This window comes from Pristiophorus japonicus, chromosome 10 (genome assembly GCF_044704955.1).
Source record: "Pristiophorus japonicus isolate sPriJap1 chromosome 10, sPriJap1.hap1, whole genome shotgun sequence".
Taxonomy (NCBI): domain Eukaryota; kingdom Metazoa; phylum Chordata; class Chondrichthyes; family Pristiophoridae; genus Pristiophorus; species Pristiophorus japonicus.
This window is the reverse complement of record NC_091986.1, coordinates 159,976,215-159,992,992: the sequence shown is the minus strand read 5'-3', so window position 1 is coordinate 159,992,992 and position 16,778 is coordinate 159,976,215. Positions and strand designations below refer to the sequence as shown.

The following is a 16,778-nucleotide window of genomic DNA, read 5'->3' as shown; positions in this document are numbered from 1 at the left end:
ATCAGTGCGAACACTCTGGTGTATTAGCAGATGGGATGTATTATTAAATCTCTTCCTGCAGGAGCGTCTGTGGTCAGTATGAATGCGCTGGTATACCATCAGTACCTTGGTGCTTTTACCTTGATTCTTCCTGGTATCCTGGCATTTAAAAGGTCTCCCATCATTCACAAGATAGGTGAGGACAAAATGTTCATTACACCCAATTGATCTCAGTCTATACTACCAGTCCTACCATCGAGCATCTGGCAGTTTCCTGAATTAGACCAAAGTTCTGGCCTGCAATATTCTCCCTGTTAAACACCCGCTGTATAAATAAATAAACACATTTGACAAAGCATCAGTTGGGATACCTTACCGCCCACTGCCGCCGACATTCCTCTTGAAGTTGCGCCCAGTGCCACTTTCCATTTGATGTGGAGCGGGCAGGAGGGGAGAACCACCGGGAACCGCCCGTGACGTCAGCGGACGGCTGAGTGGCGCATCTGACCTCTCTCCCACCGAGATGCCATATTGCTGCGGGTGGGAGTTGGCGCCAGAACAGGGAAGGACCGCTGGCTGGAGGCTGTTCTATCCCCGATGGTGAGTATGAAGAGCTGAAAAAAAAAAAGGTTAGTAAACATTTTTTAAATGTTTTCTTTACAGTGACTTACCTTGATTGGGTCTGCTGAAGGTGTTCCAATGTTTTTTTTTTGTTGATGATTTTCCTTTTCAGGTCTTCGACCCTCCGTGGGCCCGACTCCATCCTCGGCGGCACTTGAGTGGTATGCGCCTTTGCCGCCGAGATTGGGAGCTCCCGCCGGCTGCCGCCCAGATTGGCAGAGTAAGTCCCCCTTTTGCCGCCTGCCGCCCTTTCAAGGACCTTTTTGACAAAAAACCCACCCAAAGTACCGTCAGGTACCTCAGCGGCCATCGGCGGTCCTTTGGGCGGGTGGAGGCCTTCACCAAATTCGGCCCCTGTGTTTTTTGGATGCATTATTTGCTTTGTTTATTGCTATGTTCGTCTTTAAACATGGTGAGTGATGAATCAACTAACATCCCTAGCTTTCTTCACTTCCCTATTTGCGAGTTCAATGGCATCCATGGAGTACATGTACCTCCTATTTTTAATGCACAGTCCTTTGGATTTGTCTGTTTTGAACTTCTGTTGTCAGTGATCAGCCCAGATGCAAGCATCATCAAGCTATCTTTGTAAGATTTTGGCTGCCTCCTCTGAGTCCACCATTTCTTCTAGCTTGCAAATTAAACTACTTTGCATTCTAACTGCAATTCTAGATCACAGGAGTGATCCCAGCTTGAATCCCTGGTTCATCCCACCCAATACATTCCTCCTTGTGACCTAGCTCTCCTTATGACTATTTCTTCTGCTGTCTTCCTTTTAGCTAGTTACTAATCCACATCCCTGTTTACCATTGATGACCACTGAAAAAAAAGAAAGACTTGCATTTATATGACCACTGGATATCCCAAAGCGCTTTACAGGCAATGATGTACTCTTTTGAAGTGTAGTCACTATTTTAATGTCAGAAACGTGGCAGCCAATTTGCTCACAGTAAGCTCCCACAAACAGCATTGTGATAATGCCCAGATGACCTGTTTTAGTGATGTTGATTGAGAGATAAGTATTGGCTAGGACACTGGGGATAACTCCCCTGCTCTTCTTCAAAATAGTGCCATAGAAAGAGCAGGTGGGGCCTCGGTTTAATGTCTCATCCGATAGACTCCCACAGTACGGCATTGGATTTTTGTGCTCAAGTCTCTGGAGTGGGACTTGAACCACAACCTTTGACTCAGAGGCAAGAGCGCGACCAACTGAGCCACGAGACACAACTGACTTAATTTTCCTGAGTGAAAGAGGTTTTATAATTGTTAGCGTTAGTGTTTTCTTAGAAGAATCACTCAACACTCAGGGTCGGTTCCAATGCTGAAGCAGCTTTTATTACGCTCAGCGGGAAGGAAAAACTCAGGACCGTATCCAGGTTTCTCTTCACAGAACAAAGGATTACATGCACCTTTATATGTTTCACAACAGTTACAAAACAGTTTACTACAGCTACACAGCCCATCACGGCTGGACACAAGCCAATCACAATGATTATAGATTACATATAGGTTATTTTAACCCAATAGAATTCCCCTTATGTCTCAGGAACCATGTGTTCGTCTTTTGTCAGCTTGGGCTGATTGATATAGGTTCTCTCACTAGTTCTTTCTTCTTGGAGAAATAATTGGTTTCTAACCTTGTTTACAGGAGATGGGTTCTCTTATCTCTTTCTTCCTGGGGAATTAATTGGTTTATGGCCTTGAATATGGGAGATGGGTTCTCTCCTCATTATTCTTATCCTGCATCCAAGGCATTCCTATAGTGGGCCTCACAGGGTTATTGCTCGGTCATTGAACATTCAACAGTTCACAGCTTGACTACCTGATTTCCCATCATGCCTGGGCAGCCATTTTATGTGTGGCCACTTAAGCTTATGTGAGTTCTAAATATCCAGCAGGTGCCTAATGCCTAAGTCTATATATATCTTTCGACTCTCTACAACAATTCCCCCTTTCGGTAAAGGGACTAGTCCTAGTCCCCTTTTAACCGAAATACTGCCTTTATCTGATATTTGTGCACGGCCCGGTACTCCTTGCCTCAACGTGCTGGCCAGTCACGCGGTTTCAGGAGTTCCGGTTGCTTAAATCAAATTAACAAAGGCTAGCTCCTCCCGTCCCCTTATCAAACAGGCCTGTTTAATATCCAGGGAACGGTGATTAGTCCGTTTCCGCCGTTTGTGGCGCCTGCATACCTGGCAGGCCATCACGCCCCATGTTATTGCTAAGATTAATTGTATTCCGACCAGTGTGTGTGAAATAATTCGGATCCATGGGTGGATGTTCACATTTATTCCCCAGTCCCAGACCTTTCTCCACCAACTCTGACTTTGTAAGTCTACCTCGGTATCTTCTTTGATTTTAGTTTGTAGCTGGTGATAGAGTTTTACAGATTGACCCACTCTGAGCCTCAACTCCCGTAATACTTCGGTTAGATGTGGGATAGGGACCTGCTCTGGCTCGTCATAATCCTGCAAATGATCATGGAGCTGATCAGTTACTTCAATAACTTCGGACTTCCGGCGCCTAACCTGGGTGATATGCGCTTGCCCGATCGCGACAGGTTGTAGTGGTGTAAAGCAAAAGTTTGGCTGCGGTATAGGGCACTGCAGGTCATTATACTGGTATGAACTCTCAGTAGTAGAGACGCAGTATCTTCCCCTCCCTCCGTAGCCTGCCCTCGCGAAGTGCATGTGTGCGGGCACTATTTCTAGTACACACCCGTTGGTTCGGTTAAACCCGCACTCGTCTAGTTCACCTCGGCCCACCGGGTGAGGGCATACTGTGATTTCCCCCCCTTTGCTTGCAATCTGCTAGGGAAATCCCAGTAAGTATGTTGTTTCGACGAACGGCAGAGGTGGTGGTCAGGTAGTAGCGTATGGAGACATTTTCCCGTATTACTCCGATATTCTCTAGTTGGTATAAGGGGAACGGCCCTGAGTCCGGCGTTGCTATAGGGATCAACAGGACTATCCCTATCCCGGTCGTCCTACCCATCTGGCAATCTGGAATTGCGGGGTATACTCGGGTCAGTCCCTTCAGAGTACAATTATCCAGTGTCCCCCTTTGGTTCGCCAACTGAGCTAAATGTGAACTGTCTATCCAATCGGGTACTTCCCCGCGTTGGATCTGGTCGAGGTTGTGGCGGATCTGTCCCACCATCCACAGACCATAAGCATGACAGAGTTGCCCCTGTCTTTGCTTTATTGTATCTTCTTGTTCTCTATCAATGAGGTGATTGATGGTTTTAGCGTGAGCTTCCAGGACTGAGATGCCATCCAACTGGATTTCGGCACCCTCCTTTCCTAGGTTGGCCTGGTCTTCCTGGTTTTGCTCCACCCTCTCCAATAACCCCTTCATCACCCCTTTAAGCTGTTCTACCCTCTCATTTAGCCCTTGTATGTCTATCGAGTTCACTACGGAGGTTCCTGTATTGAAAACGGTAGCAACATCATTTACTATTTCCCTCTTCACCCTGGGTGCTAACCCCTGTCCCCGGAACTTACTGGCACCCATGGCATCGGCAGCCTGCTGCATTACGACTTTACTTAATACATTGTACATCTTCCTTGACTGTTCGGTACAATATTCCGGCATCTGGATGCCTGAAATATTGATCAGAACAGGCACAATTTCATGTTTAACATTATCATACAATAATTCCCCTTCGTTGTACATTGCAATCCCATTTTCTGGTCCCTTAGTAGTTATGGGACAAGGCAGTTCTTCGGGCAATGTAGTGATTCTTATGGGGCGCGGTGTCGGAGGGGGTGAGAAACATACATACAATTATATTGCAGCCGCCCCCGCCTCCTCGTAATACCCACACAGCCCCATTCCCTTCTTGCGGATGACTGATTGCTGGGATTGTCCCGGAGGCGCGCAAATTATGCCGAAAGTACATTCATCAGGCCCTTTGACATCCCTCCGTTTAATGCATCTGCTCCTTATACCCGTGGAGCACTGTACACATACTCTTATTCTTATTAGGATTCTTATTAGGATTCACTTGTAACCATGCATTAAAATAAGTCCTGTCCTTGCTCCAGTCCTTGGCTGCTGGGATGCACATTCCGGCCGTTAAATTAAACAAGACTCCATAGTTCATATAGTTGTTTATTTCCAGCGTGCTCTGCTGTCCGTCGGTGTTGCCCAGGGTACGTGCATGTCGCAGGGCTATCCAGATTACGAGTAGCGCCGTTCGTATTCCCATTCCGGTAAGTATTATCTGTAATTTTAAACAGATGGCCTGGTCGTCACCAGGGGTTAAGTTTTTTGCTCTACGAGTGTCCCTGTCACCCTGCAAAATCAGAAGGACAAGGTTATAATCGAACCATTTCGAGCTGAATCTGTAGGGCGTGCGCCCGTGTCTTTACCCACTTAAATATTACCCAAACTCCTATGACCAAGGCCAAAGCTATTCCTCCAAACATCGCTGTCTGCTTTACCGTTAGGTTGGGTTTGTGGACTACACCTACCCACCGTGGGGTACATTGGCTCTATTGCCAGAGGTGATGGTGCTATGGCTGCGCACTGCACTATCCGTCTAGTCCTGTTATCTCTTCCAGCCTGTTTATCTTAGCTTTTAACTCTTCAATTTGTTTTATTGAATATCTATTTCTTTATTGTATCAGGCAAGTATTATTACATAAGCTAGTTCTGTTTTTATTTTTGTTTCCTCTGTTAGGTGAGTCTTTTTTTTTCCTATTAAGAAATCCAAATTAATAATGTTCAGTATAAAACGGCTGTCAATGGAAAGGGTTAACTCCTTTCCAGGTTTGTAAGAAGACCTGATGTCATTACGTGACTTCACGTAATCATCTGAAAAAAAAAGTCTTTGTGCCTTCAAAACTGGCTTCGAAATTAGGAATCCGTTAAACAGCATAAATCATTAGAGTAAACTCCAATGTTTTCTTAACTTCTAATTCAAGTACTTGCCAAAGAATTTTTTTTTTTTAATTGTTTTAAAACAAGACCACACATACAATAGCAATTTTGTTTACTGAAATTCAATTCTGTTTTTTTTTTATTTCTCTCTTTCTCCTCGTTATCTTCAAAACCCTCCTGCTTGTTTAGACTGTTCGGGACATTTTGGAAATCTTTTCAAACTGCATTGAAACTTTTTCATAATTGAAAATTCGAATCCATGTAGAGTGTTTTTTTTTACTTATTCCAATTTTTTTTTCTCTTCTAATTAAACCAATATCTTTTTCAAAGCAAACATCAACTAGTATTTAGTAAGTTATGTCTTTTTCCATTTAGTCTGTTACATCTTTTTTTTTTTCTTTCTTCAAATTAGGTTTTGTATTTTACACGGAGGGTTCGTAACTCCATAAAGTTGTTAATTTAAAATCATTTGTTTACTTTCAAAGTGGCGTCTTTATCTTTTTCTTTTTCTCCATAACTGGAATGGAGTCCAGCTTTTGAGTGCTGCCTTTCGTTATCTCAAAATGCTCCAGTTTCAAAGTCGTTACTAAAGCTTGCTATTTTTTAACATTTTCCAAAAGTTCCTTTTACACCTTCGCAGATAGCTCGCCACTTGCCCAGGAGTTTGACCTGATCAGATTTAATTTAATCTTTTTCTTTTTTTTTAAATCCACCTCAGTATTTCCTGTGCCTTCTCTGAATATCTCAAAATCCCAATTCAAACTTTGTAATTTCAATCTTTATTTAAAACTTTTTTTTTTTAGAAGCTCTCTTTTTTTTTAAGCATTCTTTATCTCATTCCGAGACCAAATTTATGTCTTTCAACCCAATCAATCATTGCATGTTTTCTTTCGGCAAGTAAGTGAGCATGTCAAATAAATATTTTGCTCAACAAACCTATTCTTTATTTGTTTATTTTCCTAGCTCCGTAACTTATCATCCGAATAAATCCACACCTGCGTTTCTAACTTAAATGTCTTAAAACTTCCCACATACAGGACAACATTACAAAGGGTTTAAAAAAAGACTTTCACTCTGTTTCTAAAATAAACAGACACTTGCATTCCTCTTCCAACCAGGCTTTCGGAACATGAAAACATAAAAAAATTCATTCTGCAGTCAAAAATCACACAGACACTTCTCACTCAACGATTTACAACAGTCTCTCTTCTTGTTTTGGCCGGCTCTATTTTTGGATCCATGACCTTTCAGGGAATTCGTAGTTTTATCTAAATAATTCCTCACATAACTAATTCCTGAGGATTCCACCCTGCTTTAATCATATTTTCAATAAGCTTCTTTTGTTTTTCCGCCAGGTGGCGGGTAAGCGACCCTTCTGGTCCCCACTCGAGTTTACTTGTTTTCATGGCCATTCCTGGGTAGGACTGGTATCGTTAGGAATCTACTCTCAGAGGTCCGCTTTCTTTCTAGCGCGACTTGTAGTAAACTGTCTCTTGGCTACTGTCAGGTCACAAGTTCTGCTGTTACACAAACTTATACAATTCTTAAAAACGCGTTTAAGCAATTCCCGCAGTGCTCTACGTATCCTTAACGACTACCTACCACCGCTCAGCCCGTTGGTCCGACCCTGTTCACAGGTTTGGATTCCGTTAGCCGCTGTACACCGCTTGGTTCTACCCCGGGGTATTTCAAATTTCACTACTGGGTCCGGAAGATGTCTCTCGGTATCACGATCCCACGGTCTAAGTGTGTTCCCTACGCCTACTTGGTTCCTGGCCGTCACGTGGGACAAAAGTTCTCTTAATTCAGGCTCAGGCTAGGCGTTTGAGATATTAGACCGTCTCCTCATGTCGATCAACCAGCTTCCACCTTCCGCACCCTTTATACTTAAAAATTGTTTTTTATACTCACCCGGGTTTTTTCCAAGGGCGTCCAGCGACTCCGGGAAATCCTGCCGACTACGCCATTGTTAGCGTTAGTGTTTTCTTAGAAGAATCACTCAACACTCAGGGTCGGTTCCAATGCTGAAGCAGCTTTTATTACGCTCAGCGGGAAGAAAAAACTCAGGACCGTATCCAGGTTTCTCTTCACAGAACAAAGGATTACATGCACCTTTATATGTTTCACAACAGTTACAAAACAGTTTACTACAGCTACACAGCCCATCACGGCTGGACACAAGCCAATCACAATGATTATAGATTACATATAGGTTATTTTAACCCAATAGAATTCCCCTTATGTCTCAGGAACCATGTGTTCGTCTTTTGTCAGCTTGGGCTGATTGATATAGGTTCTCTCACTAGTTCTTTCTTCTTGGAGAAATAATTGGTTTCTAACCTTGTTTACAGGAGATGGGTTCTCTTATCTCTTTCTTCCTGGGGAATTAATTGGTTTATGGCCTTGAATATGGGAGATGGGTTCTCTCCTCATTATTCTTATCCTGCATCCAAGGCATTCCTATAGTGGGCCTCACAGGGTTATTGCTCGGTCATTGAACATTCAACAGTTCACAGCTTGACTACCTGATTTCCCATCATGCCTGGGCAGCCATTTTATGTGTGGCCACTTAAGCTTATGTGAGTTCTAAATATCCAGCAGGTGCCTAATGCCTAAGTCTATATATATCTTTCGACTCTCTACAACAATAATAGATTGTATTTTTAATATTTCCCGAGTGACAAATTGGTAATTTTAGGTTTATCTAGTCTCCTATTTGGTATTTTAAAACAAGGTTTTAAATTTACGCTGTAGCCATACAAGCAGCGAGAGATACTTGAGCCTCTTGCAGCACTCCAGAAATTCACAATAAAGAACAGAGACAGTGGTAAAGACCTAAATTGAAGGTTACAAAAAGATCTATGCTTCTGGACCCATACAGTACAAAAAAAAGACGGAGTACCCTCATTTAAAAAAAAATTCTACTTTAATCACTGATTTACGATGTCTGAACTGAATTCATGCAAAGATAGTTATCTACTGTTTTCCATGTTAACTACAATTACTGGTATTGAAAATGTGCTTTACATCCAGTTCAGTGTTGCAAGAGCCAACACATATATATTTACTGTGCTTTTATCAGTTGATCCAAATTATTATATCTGTTTTCTCATATAAATGGTGAACTGTTGAATCTGCAGCAAGTTTAAATGTAAATGGCTCACTATTTAATTGGGCTGAGTGTGCTGCACTTCAAAGAGGAGAACATTAGCTGCACAGTAGCTCCAGGCAAAGGCGAGCCCATCTTGCTATGAGAACCTAGACTCTGATCTAATAAAGATGCAATTCAAAATGAGACGCAGTAGTCCCAATTTGTGTAATTGCTATGTTGCATCAGTTACCGCAAAAGCTGTCTTTATAATTCATTTAAAAAAGAAACATCTGAAAAAAGCCATGGTGTCTGGTTGAAATAACACTTTGTGGAAATTGTTTCACTTGTGGAGCTGTATAATTGCTAACGAACTCCCACAATAACTTGAAAGACTTCCCTGCTGTGTTTGAGGTGCGCTGTTGTGGTTGGAGAAAAGGAAACTCAGTATTCTTATACTGGCAAGTTTACAAATGCAAACTGTTCACTTCAAAGGCCGACCACTGGAAAACCATATTATTATAAACCTTTGTTCTTATGAAATGGCACTAGTTTTCCTTATGGAGGCATGAAGGATTCTGGTCAGACACATCCAAACAATGGATTCATTTACATTTGAATACATAGTGTTAACTATTCAGAGTATTGACATTATGGATTAAGCTAAAATGAATGAGCCTGAATAGTCATGGGTGGAATTTGCAATTGAAGTTTGGTGATGTGTTTGGTAAACATGTACAAAAACAACTTGCATTTATATAGTGCCTTTAACATAGTCAAATATTCCAATGTGCTTATATAACTTATAAATTGTATGGCCATCAAAGCGAGGATATTGGTCATAGGGAAAGACATCAGGCATTCAACTGTGGATTTTCCAATCTGGTTTGCTTGATTTACAAGTGTAAATCTGGCAGACTTACTTGGAAATATGGGCAGAGTCTGCCATATCTGCTCACTTTATATCATTTGCAATTTGCAATGGGTGGGAAATGTTGGCTATGGAATCAAACAGTGTGAAATTTAAATTAAAAATTAATTTTGGGCACACCATTTCCTAGCATTTTGGTGTGTAAGGCATCAATTTTAAGTGAAAGAAAAAGAAAGAAAGAATTACATTTATATAGCGCCTTTCATGACCACCGAACATCTCAAAGCGCTTTACAGCCAAATGAGCTAATGGAGTACTTTTGGAGTATAGTTACTGGTGTAATGTGGGAAATGGCATGGATCTAAAATGGGCCTTCAGGTTCGCAAGGGATTCTGCTACTGATAAACTTGATTCCAAGAGGAAAGTAAATAAGTTGATTCTGTGCGTTAATGCCATTTACTTCACTTTTTTTTCAACTGTTTCTTGTGGTCGCCAAGAGCTTTTGTGCCAGATCTCTTTGTCTCTTCCCTTACTCCCCCTGCACCATTACTGACAGTCATGTGTTCAGTGGAACTCCCTACCTGGGGCCTGGATATTAATAGGGGTTGGTTACATAGGAGGAGTGGGAGCGGGGAGAGTGGGGGTGGCGAGCGCAGGATGAAGTTTCGGATAGGAAACCCAGCAGCATAGATCTGTGGAGTTCCAACATCTGACCCGAACCCAACCCACCCGTTTTTGAGGCCCAAAATTGCCCCCCAGGTGTTTGGAAGAGGAGGACCAATGGGTGATAGCAGTCAGGCCAGGCTGCATGAAGGGTACTTTGCACCTGCCCATCCGCGTGTGAAGGTAACTGCAGATGACTGGTACATGCGGGGGCTCCTTTTTCCAAATAAACTTCGCCAGCAGATCTGGTAGTACTCTTAAAGTATGTAAGTTCATGTAATGCTGGATGTTTCCTGCATGATCAACAGCCAATTTAACCTGACTGGCTGTATTCGCCAAGATGCCATTATCCATATTTGCAGGTTCCAGCAAAATTATCTGGCAACAATTATGCGGCCTTCACAGGTTCTAAGTCAGCAGAGAACCATGCTGTCTGCTGCAAAGACATTTGCTGCTATCAAGTCATCATCATAGGCAGTCCCTCGAAATCGAGGAAGGCTTGCTTCCACTCTAAAAGTGAGTTCTTAGGTGATTGAACCGTCCAATACGGGAATTACAATCTCTTGTCACAGGTGGGACAGACAGTCGTTGAAGGAAAGGGTGGGTGGGGAGTCTGGTTTGCCGCACGTTCCTTCTTCTGCCTGCGCTTGCTTTCTGCATGCTCTTGGCGACAAGACTCGAGGTGCTCAGTGTCCTCCCGGATGCTCTTCCTCCACTTAGAGCGGTCTTTGGCCATGGACTCCCAGGTGCCAGTGGGGATGTTGCATTTTATCAAGGAAGCTTTGAGGGTGTCCTTGAAACATTTCCTCTGCCCACCTTGCACGAATGCATGACCTCATCTCTCTCATCTGGAAGGAGGAGAGCATGCCAGGAGATCTCAGAGATGCAGTAATCGTGACCAGCTTTACAAAAGGGGACAAGTCTGACTGCGGCAACTACAGAGGAATCTCCCTGCTATCAGCCACTGGGAAGGTCATCGCTAGAATCCTCCTCAACCGTCTTCTCCCTGTGGCTGAGGAGCTCCTCCCGGAGTCACGGTGCGGATTCCGTCCACTACGGGGCACAACGGACATAATCTTTACGGCGCGACAACTGCAAGAGAAATGCAGGGAACAGTACCAACCCTTGTACATGGCCGCCTTTGACCTTACAAAGGCCTTCGACAATATTAACCGCGAGGGATTATGGAGCGTCCTCCTCCGTTTCGGCTGACCCCAAAAGCTTGCTATCAAGTAGCATGATGCTGGCATATCCAGTGACTGTAATGGGCAGCTGTAGACTGAAATTTGGGTTCACCTCCTTTCCGGCATGTTAGGGAACTCTCCTTGTAAGCCACTAATGCAGCATCATCTCTACTTCAGCCAATAAACAGAGGATAGGGTGCCAGGAGGCTAGTCATTTGCCTGCAATCACATTCCTGCACTTTGGTCTTTCTTTCGTCAGGGTTGTAGATTTCACTCACCAGCTGGTAGGAGGGGCGGTTTCCCCCAATGATGGAGATAAGAACATAAGAAATAGGAACAGGCATAGGCCATATGGCCCCTTGAGCCTGCTCCGCCATTCAATAAGATCATGGCTGATCTGACCTCCCTGCCCGCTCCCCATAACCCCTTATCCCCTTATCATTTAAGAAACTGTCTATTTCTGTCTTAAATTTATTCAATGTCCCAGCTTCCATAGCTCTCTGAGGCAACAAATTCCACAGATTACAACCCTCTGAGAGAAGAAATTTCTCCTCATCTCAGTTTTAAATGGGCAGCCCCTTATTCTAAGATCATGCCCTCTAGTTCTAGTCTCCCCCATCAGTGGAAACATCCTCTCTGCATCCACCTTATGAAGCCCCCTCATAATCTTACACGTTTCGACAAGATCACCTCTCATTCTTCTGAATTCCAATGAGTAGAGGCCCAACATACTCAACCTTTCCTCATAAGTCAACCCCCTCATCTCCGGAATCAACCGAGTGAACCTTCTCTGAACTGCCTCCAAAGCAAGTATATCCTTTTGTAAATATGGAAACCAAAACTGCACGCAGTATTCCAGGTGTGGCCTCACCAATACCCTGTATAGCTGTAACAAGACTTCCCTGCTTTTATACTCCATCCCCATTGCAATAAAGGTCAAGATTCCATTGGCCTTCCTGATCACTTGCTGTACCTGCATACTATCCTTTTGTGCTTCATGCACAAGTAACCCCAGGTCCTGCTGTACTGCAGCACTTTGCAATCTTTCTCCATTTAAATAATAACTTGCTCTTTGACTTTTTTCTGCCAAAGTGCATGACCTCGCACTTTCCAACATTATACTCCATCTGCCAAATTTTTGCCCACTCACTTAGCCTGTCTATGTCCTTTTGCAGATTTTCTGTGTCCTCCTCATACATTGCTTTTGCTCCCATCTTTGTATCGTCAGCAAACTTGGCTACGTTACACTCAGTCCCTTCTTCCAAGTCGTTAATATAGATTGTATGGGGTCCCAGCACTGATCCCTGCGGCACCCCACTAGTTACTGGTTGCCAAGGTTCTGTTTCTCTGTTTTCTGTTAGTTAGCCAATCCTCTATCCATGCTAATATATTACCCCCAACCCCGTGAACTTTTATCTTGTGCAGTAACCTTTTATGTGGCACCTTGTCAGATGCCTTCTGGAAGTCCAAATACACCATATCCACTGGTTTCCCTTTATCCATCCTGTTTGTTACATCCTCAAAGAATTTCAGCAAATTTGTCAAACATTTCCCCTTCATAAATCTATGCTCTGCCTGACCGAATTTTGCTTTTCCAAATATCCTGCTACTGCTTCTTTAATAATGGACTCCAACATTTTCCCAACCACAGATATCAAGCTAACTGGTCTATAGTTTCCTGCTTTTTGTCTGCTTCCTTTTTTAAATAGGGGGGTCACATTTGCAGATTCCTCCCCAGAATCCAGGGAATTTTGGTAAATTACAACCACAATTGAGATGAACAGAGTAATCAGTTCCGAAGGTGTTATATATGTGGACGCGTATTTACTCTGTACAGCCACCAGAGGGCTCATTCCCCGGAGTCCCAAGGGATCCCATAATCCCTTAAGAGCACAGGTATTTAAGAAGGCTTCACAGGTTGGAGAGGCACTCTGGAGACCTGCAATAAAAGACTACGGTCACACTTTACTTTGAGCTCATAGTGTTCAGTCTGACTCTCCATACACAACAGAAGGGACGTAGTCGAACGCAGGGCAGTGCGCACTCAATTTGGAGAGAATCTTACCTCCTGTGAAGCAAAGAAACAAATCGGCATGGGGTAATGCCTGGCTGTGAGTGTGTGCACTTAGTTCACTACTCCCAGAACTCCATTACCGAGGAAGGTCTTAGTCTCTGTAAAAGACGATACACCGCCCAACGCTTATAACGAGCCAATTGCATTAACCTGTATGTGTATGTACTGGGCTATTCTAATGAAGCATACCCAATTTTTCATCCATTCATTTAAATAGTTAGGGACTTTTTTTTATTCATTCATGGGATGTGAGCATTGATGTTAAGGCCCGCGTTTATTACCCATCCCTATTGCCCTTGAGAAGATGGTGTTGAGCCGCCTTCTTGAGCCATTGCAGTCCATGTGTTGAAGGTACTCTCACAGTGCTGTTAGGTAGGGAGTTCCAGCATTTTGACCCAATGACGATGAAGAAACAGTGATATATTTCCAAGTCAGGATGGTGTGTTTCTTGGAGGAGAGCTTACGAGGTGATGGTGTTCCCTTGCACTTGCTGCCCATGTCCTTTTAAGTGGTAAAGGTCACTTGTTTGGGATGCTGTCGAAGGAACCTTGGCAAGTTGCTGCAGTGCATCTTTCAGGCAGTTGATACCTCTAAAATTAATCCTTTGCCTGATTTCAACTGAATGTTTAAAAAGCTAAAACCATCATCCATTTATGTTTGAAAACTTTGTTTTTGACCATAATGATTGGGGTGAAAAAAAATATGCAGCCACAGTGCGCCGGTGGTGGAGGGAGTGAATGTTTAAGGCGATGGATGGGGTGCCGATCAAGCGGACTGCTTTGTTCTGGATAGCGTCAAGCTTCTTGAGATTTGTTGGAACTGTACTCATCCAGGCAAGTGGAGAGTATTCCATTATACTCCTGACCTATAGCTTGTATGTGGTGGAAAGGCTTTGGGGAGACAGGAGGTGAGTCACTTGCCACAGAACACCCAGCTTCTGACCTGCTCTTGTAGCCACAGTATTTATGTGGCTGGTCCAAATAAATTTCTGGTCAACGATGACCCCCAGGAAATTGACAGTGGGGAATTTGACGATGGTAATGCCAGTGGAAGGGAGGCAGTTAGACTCTCTTGTTGAAGATGGTCATTATCTGGCACTTATGCTCCTTCCTGCCTGCTTTCCTGTGTTCACTGCACCCAGGAGATCCAATAATCCCAAGCACTTGAACAGGAAGTTCTGTCTATAGGTGCTCAAATGGAAAGTGTTCCATTTGGCAACACTGAGGTATATAATCTTGATGAGCACAAAAACCTGGAATCAATAGAAAAATTAAAAACTGATTAGTTGAAAGGAACATCATTCCTGAAGAAGTGTTTGGTATTCTCTAACACAAATTATATGTTGCTCTTCTCCCTCCCAAACTGAAGTTGAACACATTTTCTTCAGGCAGTTGATACCTCTAAAATTAACCCTTTACCATTGTAGCAAACATCAAACATTAAAAAGCCAAAGCCTTGCACCTTTTTAAAACCATCATCCATTTATTTATGTTTGAAAACTTTTTTTTGACCATAATGATTGGGGTGAAAAATATAGTTAAATATTTCTGTTTCACAAAAGTACTGCAGTGTTTATGTAATTAGGCAATATATTAATCAAAAGCACTATAAACATCTTGGCAAGTGAAGGTTTCATATTATAAATGTAAATTCTCTGAAAGCTTTTAAAGTAAACAATGGTGGACTTAGCTGCTGATAATAAGTATTTGACATGCTTTCTAATTGGTTGCTATTATGTTTCATATAAAGTGGATAATGAACAGCACAAAATGAAACTGTTTGTCCTATCTTAGTGTGTGATAAATCTGTCATGGATATTTCCTGTTTAATGGTTCACTTAATACAAACTGTACGGAATGAGGTACCAATAGTGTATCAGAATGACCTGACCATATTGACCTTTCAGCATGTGAAAAAAACTAGATACACATTTGGACAGGGCTTGTTTACATTGCCTTCTTAGCACTTGTGAAAAGGGTTTGCTGACAAAAAGAATGAGATTTAAAGAAGTGGTGTGTTTAAAGATAAGTCTAGGGAAAATACTTTATATTCACAGTACTCTTCCATTTTATACTGAACAAAATGTATACAGAATTTTTTGTCACTTACCTGCACGGTGATATGAGTTTTATAGTCAGAACATTTTTGATCATCAGTAGAATTTGTTCTTCTCAGATCTTAAGTAAGTTCCATTATTCTAATTTCAGATTTAAATACAGTAATTCGGTTAGTCATTCTTTATTCCATATAACCAGATCCTGGTAATGTCAAAGGAACCATGCAAGCTGTGCCAAAAGGGACAAAAGTTTAATGCTAACAGAAATGTGATTAATCAGGGATTAAATTGCACTTGACAAATAGAAAGCAGTACAACTGAAGTTGATCTTGAAAGGAAATTATTTATATTAGAGATTATTTTAATAGGTATTGTGAACAAAGTTTGAGAAAATCTGTAATCATAATCTTTTATTTGCAGATATGCTTCAGAAGAAACCTTCAATGGATGACTTTGTAGATGCTTTGGTGTCAGACCTGGATTTAAACTTTGAAACATTCTTTATGGACTCCGAGTAATTTTTAAAAGTCTGCAGGATGTTTGAATTACATCAGTATCCATGGAATAACAGTGAAGAGTTTATACGTTTGTGTGTGTATATATTGGGATTTATAAACATAATTTCAATGCCATTAACATGTTTTGTATTGATTGGAACCTAATTTAATTATTTTCATTTTCATTAAAGTCTGTGTTACTTTTTGGAATGCCTGTTTATCAATTTGTCAGCAGTAAAAGGTTAAAGAGTGTTTTTAATTTGGCTGAATTTAGTTTTTTGAAGCAGGAATTAGCTTTTGTGATTAAACTTAGCTTACCTGCTCTTATCGATATATGCTGGGATCAATTTGTTCCAGTTATATTCATTGTTTACTTTAATGCTGCTGAACATGGCATGACCTCTTGTGCAGCACAAACCGTCTACAGGAGTGTCCAAGTTTTTGTTGTTGTGGGCCAGTGAGGTGAATACTATGGAGTCTCAAGGTCACGTTCCCATATATATCAAACTGGATGCTAACAGATGTTCTGATTTAGGATTTATCCACCAATGAGGCTAAAATAGCCCCTTCCAAATCTTCAAGCCCATGAATGTAAACAGGCGGACTAACAAGCAGAAAATATGAGCACTAATAAAAATTGAGTTGCCTGGGCTCTATAGGCCATATTACCAGGCTCATGGGCTGAAGTGGACAGTGAACGAGAGCTTGGGCATCCCACATCTTTAACTTCACCCTAATAGAAAAATTGTATAAAATACTCTGTCTAATCATTTTCTCTACAACTTACAATTACAGCTTTGAAAAGTTGTCCAATTTAACAATTATTGATAAACATATGAGCATCATAGTGCATCTAAAAAT

General features: G+C 42.1%; 1 protein-coding gene across 1 annotated transcript in view; it reads left to right on the top strand.

Annotated features, from left to right (window-relative positions):
- Window positions 1–16,122, top strand: part of LOC139275151 (mitochondrial intermediate peptidase-like) — a 306,230-nt gene extending 290,108 nt beyond the window's left edge. Inside the window, exon 19 of the mRNA XM_070892217.1 lies at window positions 15,841–16,122. Within this exon, the coding sequence (XP_070748318.1) occupies window positions 15,841–15,938 (98 nt within the window). The 3' untranslated portion in view covers window positions 15,939–16,122. The remainder of the gene's footprint in view (window positions 1–15,840) is intronic.
- The last annotated feature ends 656 nt before the right edge of the window (window positions 16,123–16,778 follow it).